Raw genomic sequence first — 7,979 nt, forward strand, 5'->3', positions numbered from 1 at the left:
TATATATATATGAATTATTCATTTAACATGCTCTATTGAATTATTAAATTCAACCTACTCTAGTAATCAGTTCATGTTTAATGCTAAATATCATGTCATGTTATACTGAATACCAGTGCTAAATTATTAGTGCATTTTGGGATTGGTTTAACCCTTAACAGTGAAAACAGGGTGGATGTTTAGTGTGTGTATGCATCGTATGTGGATGTGTGGTGTGTGCATGGTCTGTGTGTGTGCATGGTGTGTGTGGTGTGTGTGTGTGAGTGTCGGCATCGAGTAATTGTCTCTGGCTCCCTCCTAGTTAAGGGGAGTGATGAGCTCTACAGCAGTCTCTCAACTCAATCGCTGGTTGAAAAACTGTTTTCTGCCCCTCCCAAAAGATAGAATTTGTAGATATTTGGCCCTCTTTCTGGGACTCACCCACAAACAGGACCAAGCCTGACCTGCTGAGGAGTGACGGACTCCATCCTAGCTGGAGGGGTGCTCTCATCTTATCTACCAACATAGACAGGGCTCTAACTCCTCTAGCTCCACAATGAAATAGGGTTCAGGCCAGGCAGCAGGCTGTTAGCCAGCCTGCCAGCTTAGTGGAGTCTGCCACAAGCACAGTCAGTGTAGTCAGCTATCCCCATTGAGACCGTGTCTGTGCCTCGACCTGGGTTGGGCAAAACTAAACATGTTCACCTCAGCAATCTCACATTTTTTCATTTTCTCCTTTCTTTCTTTCTTTCTTTCTTTCTTTCTCTCGGAGGACCTGAGCGTGTGGTGTGCGGGTGTGTGGGTGTGTAGTGTGTGGTGTGTGGGTGTGTGGTGTGTGGGTGTGTAGTGTGTGGTGTGTGGGTGTGTAGTGTGTGGGTGGTGTGTGGATGTGTGGGTGTGTAGTGTGTGGATGTGTGGATGTGTGGGTGTGTGGGTGTGTGGGTGTGGTGTGTGGGTGTGTGGGTGTGTAATGTGTGGGTGTGTGGGTGTGTAGTGTGTGGGTGGTGTGTGGGTGTGTAGGTGTGTGGGTGTGTGGATGTGTGGTTGTGTGTGGTGTGTGGGTGTGTGGTGTGTGGTGTGTGGTGTGTGGTGTGTGGTGTGTGGGTGTGTGGGTGTGTGGTTGTGTGTGGTGTGTGTGGTGTGTGGGTGTGTGGTGTGTGGGTGTGTGGTGTGTGGGTGTGTGGTGTGTGGGTGTGTACCTGAGGCTTTGCTCTGTTGTAGAGTGGTGATGACAGTCTGAACAGCCGAACTCAGGTTGGCAACAGTCTTTTCTATTGACGAGAACCTGCTGTCAGTATTCCTATCTACACACAAACACACACACACACACACAGGAGAGTATGGGTTAGACACAATAGTGTGAGTGTGCGAGTGTACATGTGTGTGTACTCACTGCTGACGGAGACAAAGATGATCAGAGCCAATAGGAAGAAAGCAGACAGAACAGGCCCCGCCCACATCCATCTCCCTCTGCCTGATTGGTGCGCTTGGCCTAACCCCGACTCCGGCTCTACACACAGACACAAACACACAGAGACACACACACACAAACACACAATCACACACACACACACGAACACACGAACACACTTCATATAGTAAGTTATACGTAGAGCCAGCACACTTCACACACTGTATGTGGCCTGTTGTTACACTATGCTCTAAGCACTGATCTAAAGCACTGAAACATCACACACACAACCACACCACATACACTACACAAACAACCACACACACACCCACACCATGCACACTACACACACACCACACACAACACACACAACCACCATACACACAACATACAACCACACACACACACAACCACACACAAACACCACACACACTACACACCATACACACTACACACCATACACACTACACACACACCTTTGGTCCAGAAGGCTCGGTTGTCGCTGGTGTCTGTATTTTGGAAGTCGTCATGATATTCTGTAGTCAGGACAACAGACCCCTGGACGGACCCAGGCTCCTTCATCACAACCTATTCTGTAGATATTCTAGTTCTATTCTATAGTGAGTGGATGGAAATCCAGAGTGTGTGTTCGCGACTAAGTCTCTTAGTGGTGTGTGTGTTTGGGACCCAAACTATCGGTCACTGCACCCCAACCTGCACTTTGAGCCACCTACTGAGTCTGTGTGAGTGTTGTGCTGTGTGTGTGTGTTTACCCTAACAGTAAAACTAACATTGGGACACGTGTCTCTCTCTCTCTGAGGTCAGTCAGGTCTCACGTTGTTGAAGAGCCCTTAATCAAATCAAATTGTCTTTGTCACATGTGTCGAATACAACAGGTCGAATACAACAGGTGTAGACCTTACAGTGAAATGCTGACTGACGAGCCCTTAATCAACAATGCAGTTTTAAGAAAAATACATGTTAAGTAAAACGTAGATAGGGAAAAAATAAGAAATAAAAGTAACAAATGTGAGGTTTATAGTTTTGGAACTCAGCCCTATCGAATACACAGTGGGATGTGGGATATGGGTCATGTTGCACTTCCTAAGGCTTCCACTAGATGTCAACCGTCTTTAGAACCTTGTTTCAGGCTTCGACTGTGAAGTGGGATGAGAGCTCTTTGAGTCAGTGGTCCAACAGAGAGCCAGGTCCTGGTTACGCGCATTTCACATGAGTGTGACCTGAACTGGACCTTAACGCGCTTTTGGATTTGAAAAAAGTTTTTTTTAAAAATCTGACACAGCGGTTGCATTAAGGAGAAGTGTATCTAAAGTTCCATGCATAACACTTGAATTTTCATCAACATTTATAATGAGTATTTCTGTGAATTCATGTGGCTCTCTGCACAATCACCGCATGTTTTAGAACTACTGAACCTAACGCGCCAATGTAAAATGAGATTTTTTTATATAAATATGCACTTTATCGAACAAAACATACATGTATTGTGTAACATGAAGTCCTATGAGTGTCATCTGATGAAGATCATCAAAGGATAGTGATTAATTTTATCTCTATTTCTGCTTTTTGTGACTCCTCTCTTTGGCTGTAAAAATGGCTGTGTTTTTCCGTGACTTGGTGGTGACCTAACATAATTGTTTGTGGAGCTTTCGCTGTAAAGTATTTTTGAATTCAGACACTGTGGATTAATGAGAATCTAATCTTTAAAATGCTGTAAAATACTTGTATGTTTGAGAAATTTGATTTGTGAGATTTCTGTTGATTTGTATTTGGTGCCCTGCAATTTCATTGGCTGTTGGCAAGGCGGAACCCCAGTCCTAGACAGGTTAAGTAGCCACGCCCCGAGTGAGGTCAGAAGAGCGTGTCGGTCTGATAGAACCGTCCTTTTCGACCAGAGTAATTAAAAGAACTGGCTAAGAATTAACATACTAGACCAGAACATTGCCAGGTTGCTACAGTGCGTGTAAAGTGGTCTGAATCCTGAATAATCAACATGAGGTGTAGGCTAGAAGTTCTCCTCCCAGACTGGTACGGCTGATTAGTCAGAAATGGAGGAAAGCGAAGAGGGGCCATCCCACTACGCTTCAGACCCTACTACGAGTCTTACATCACCATATTCTCCTACCATCATCACCAATGGGAATCGTCGACATGGCTGGCTGTCTTCCAGAGTGAACAACAGTAGAAGAGACAGGTCTGGACCCTTTCGGGTGCCGCTGAAAGGCTAACAAGGCTCCGACAGAGATAGATGGCGAGTAAGGGCACTCACAAGTAAATACATTCATGATTTCTTAATCCAAACGGGCGGCAGTTCGTGTGCAAAGTATATGATTAATGTGAGTTCTAGAATGTATCCACGATACCCTTTTTCTCTCTCTCTCCCTTTTACCCCTCTCCATCTCTGTGTAACAAATCATCATATTGTCAGTCCGCTAGGGACTTTCTTCTCATGTATTAAGTGTACATGTTATCCTGTTTACTCATTTTAGTAGCTAGTAAATAAATAATTAATTAAACCAATTGGTGTAGTACTGAATGAGTAAGGCTGGGTTTTTTGCAGATGCATAAGGTTACAACTGTTCAGAATGATGATATGGTAAGAGGTAATGATTAATCAGATGACTTTATTGATGTAATAGATACATACCTTATAGAGATAATTTCAGGAGATGGTAACTTTTGGGCTAGGGGGCAGTATTCGGATTTCTGATGATAGACGTGCCCAAAGTAAACTGCCTGCTACTCAGGCCCAGAAGCTAGGATATGCATATGCAGTGCCTTGCGAAAGTATTCAGCCCCCTTGAACTTTGCGACCTTTTGCCACATTTCAGGCTTCAAACATAAAGATATAAAACTGTATTTTTTTGTGAAGAATCAACAACAAGTGGGACACAATCATGAAGTGGAACGACATTTATTGGATATTTCAAACTTTTTTAACAAATCAAAAACTGAAAAATTGGGCGTGCAAAATTATTCAGCCCCCTTAAGTTAATACTTTGTAGCGCCACCTTTTGCTGCGATTACAGCTGTAAGTCGCTTGGGGTATGTCTCTATCAGTTTTGCACATTGAGAGACTGAAGTTTTTTCCCATTCCTCCTTGCAAAACAGCTCGAGCTCAGTGAGGTTGGATGGAAAGCATTTGTGAACAGCAGTTTTCAGTTCTTTCCACAGATTCTCGATTGGATTCAAGTCTAGACTTTGACTTGGCCATTGCAGTTCCTATGGCTTCCACTAGATGTCAACAGTCTTTAGACATGGTTTGAGGCTTGTTTTCTTAAATGTGCGTGCTCTTCGTTCTTTTTCCTTTCTATTGAATACCCTATCGTCCGGTTGAAGTATTATCGATTATTTAGATAATTGACAACCTGATGATTAATTATAAAGATCATTTGACATGTTTCGACGAACTTTACCGGTACTATTAGGATGTATTCGTCTGCATGTTTTGACCGCCTTTGAGCCAATGGATTACTGAACAAAACGCGACAACAAAACTTTTTTTTGTTTTGGGGATATAAAGAGGGACTTTTTCGAACAAAACAACCATTTATTGTGTAGCTGGGACCCTTTGGAATGCCAACAGAGGAAGATCTTCAAAGGTTTGTGATTTATTGTAGCGCTATTTCTGACTGGAAAATGTTTGTATGCTTTTGTAAGCAGGGCGTCCTCAGATAATTGCATGGTATGCTTCGCCATAAAGCCTTTTTGAAATCTGACAAAGCAGCTGGATTAACAAGAAGTTCATCTTTTAACTGTATAACACTTGTATTTTCATGAATGTTTATTATTACTATTTTTGTCATTTGAATTTGGTGCTCTGCAATTTCAACGGGTGTTGTCAAGGTGGGATGGGATTGGGCCTCCCAATGAGCTGAAATAACCTAACTTCTTATGGTAAATGACTTATGGTTATTAGGGAAAAAAACAGGGAAAATGCAGAGCGGCAAATTCAAATAATGATATTAAATCAAACATTCATTAAATCAAAATGTAAGATACTCAATTAAAGCCTGTTGTGAATCCAGCCAACATGTCAGATACTCAATTTAAGCCCGTTGTGAATCCAGCCAACATGTAAGATACTCAATTAAAGCCCGTTGTGAATCCAGCCAACATGTAAGATACTCAATTAAAGCCCGTTGTGAATCCAGCCAACATGTCAGATTTTAAAAAGCTTTTCGGCGAAAGCATTAAGAAGCTATTATCTGACGATAGCACAATGTCAATAAAGAGGGTAGCATATTTCAAACCTGCAGGCGCTAACACAAAACGCTGAAATAAAATATAAAACATGCATTACCTTTGACGAGCTTCTTTTGTTGGCACTCCAATATGTCCTATAAAACATCACAATTGGTCCTTTTTTTCCGATTAATTCCGTCCATATATACCCAAAATGTCCATTTATAAAGTGCGTTTGATCCAGAAAAAAACAGCTTACAAAAACAGAACGTCACTACAAAACATTTCAAAAGTTGCCTATAAACTTTGCCAAAATATTTCAAACTACTTTTGTAATACAACTTTAAACATTAATCATCGATTAAATTGAAGACGGGGCCATCTGTATTCAATACAGCAAGTAAACAAACCATGCTCCTTTTAACCTTGTTCCAGGATGTGCTTCTTCTTCTTTGCACAAATGAATAACATCAACCAAATTCTAAAGACTGGTGACATCCAGTGGAAGTGGTATTACATGTAAAATGGTCCCTATCAAATATCCCTTGGCAAAGACAACAGAGGGTGCAGTCAGAGGCAAAAAAGAAAAAAACATCTGAACAGTTAGTCCTCTGGGTTTTGCCTGCTACATAAGTTATGTTATAGTCACAGACATGATTGAAACAGTTTTATAAACTTCAGGGTGTTTTCTATCCACATCTACTAATCATATGCATATCATATATTCCTGGCATGAGTAGCAGGAAGTTGAAATTCGGCACGCTATTTATCCAAAAGTGAAAATGCAGCCCCCTATACCTTAAGAGGTTTTAAACAAACTCTTCCGTTGTACCCCGAATCCTAATTCGTTTATTGTTACATGATTAATTGAATTGGGTAATAATTTAACATAGTTAGCGGATTAAATAAATAACTATCATCAGATTAATGAAAGTCAAGTCAAGACATTGGCTATGATGCTACAAGCTTAGCATTATTATTTTTCCCCTTCTCTGTTGATTCTCTCAAACTCTAGCAGGTTGGATGAGGAGCCTCGCTGAACAGCTATTTTCAGGTCTCTCCAGAGATGTTAGATCGGGTTCAAGTCTGGCCTGTAGCTGGGCCACTCAAGGACATTCAGTGACTTGTCTCACTGATGCGCTGTCTTGGCTGTCTGTTTAGGGTTGTTCTCCTGTTGGAAGGTGAACCTTCATCCCAGTCTGAAGTCCTGAGCTCTCTGGTGAAAGTTTTCAACAGGGATCTCTCTGTACTTTGCTCCATTCATCTTTCCCTCGAACCTGACAAGTCTCCCAGTCCCTGCCGCCTAAAAATATCCCCACAGCATGATGCTGCCACCACCATGCTTCACCGTAGGGATGGTGCCAGATTTCTTCCAGACGTGACGTTTGGCATTCAGACCAAAGAGTTAAATCTTGGTTTCATCAGAACAGAGAATCTTGTTTCTCATGGTCTGAGAGTCCTTTAGGTGCCTTTTGGCAAACTCCAAGCTGGCTGTCATGTGCCTTTTACTGAGGAGTGGCTTCCGTCTGGCCACTCTACCATAATCACCTGATTGGTGGATTGCTGCAGAGATGGTTGTCCTTCTAGAAGGTTCTCCCATCTCCACAGAGGAGCTATGTCACAGTGACCATCAGGTTCTTGGTCACCTCCCTGACCAAGGCCCTTCACCCCCGATTTCTCAGTTTGGCCGGGCGGTGAACTCTAGGAAGAGTCTCGGTGGATCTCCTTCCATTTAATAATTGTCTCGTCTTTGGCATCATTAAACAGCACCAACCACTGGTAACTGCTTCTTACAGTTTTTTCCAACTGCACGTTTTCAAAACTGTCTCCTTTTTTTTCTCAAAACTCTACACACAATTCCCAAAACTACACTACAACTGAACACACAAAATGCAAAATGCCTCATCTCCTTCAAAATGTAACACTGCATTCAAAATGCCATAAACACACATCAGAATGAAGCATTTGCATCAAATGGCAAACACTGCTTTCATAATAGTACATTTTTGGATATTCCATGTAAACACTGTTGTTCTAAATCTAAAGCTCTTTGGTATTTCATAGGCTTATATCTACATTTCAATACAATGTTCTACAGTGAAAGTAATCGGCTGAGAGGGGTAACAAGTACACTGTAAACACCAATGCAATGTAGAAACAGAAAATATTTATTAGACCAAACATTACTGTTGTATACAGTAGCATACAACAAACCCATAAACATAGGTAAACCAAAAGTATATTCTTTAGAATACAGTAAGAACACAATTGTGTGTGGGGGGTCCTGGGGGGACAGTCCAGGAATTGGTAGGGGGGGGGGAGTCACCAGTGCTAAGCTACGCTTCATCTCTTCTCAGGCCTGGGTCTGGCCACAATACTTCGT

At 42.1% G+C, this 7,979-nt stretch overlaps 1 protein-coding gene across 2 annotated transcripts in view; it reads right to left on the minus strand.

Annotated features, from left to right (window-relative positions):
• The window catches only part of asgr1a (asialoglycoprotein receptor 1a), an 11,951-nt gene extending 9,849 nt beyond the window's left edge, over positions 1-2,102 (minus strand). The window contains exons 1-3 of one of the 2 annotated variants that reach the window (XM_065022037.1): positions 1,867-2,100; positions 1,373-1,489; positions 1,179-1,283 (exon numbers count right to left, since the gene is read on the minus strand). In XM_065022037.1, coding sequence (XP_064878109.1) covers positions 1,179-1,283; positions 1,373-1,489; positions 1,867-1,972 — 328 coding nt within the window. In that variant the 5' untranslated portion in view covers positions 1,973-2,100. Of the gene's footprint in view, positions 1-1,178; positions 1,284-1,372; positions 1,490-1,866 lie in introns of both variants that reach the window. The other variant, XM_065022038.1, reaches the window with a different exon arrangement.
• Positions 2,103-7,979: the final 5,877 nt, after the last annotated feature.

This window comes from Oncorhynchus nerka, linkage group LG8 (assembly GCF_034236695.1).
Source record: "Oncorhynchus nerka isolate Pitt River linkage group LG8, Oner_Uvic_2.0, whole genome shotgun sequence".
NCBI lineage: Eukaryota > Metazoa > Chordata > Actinopteri > Salmoniformes > Salmonidae > Oncorhynchus > Oncorhynchus nerka.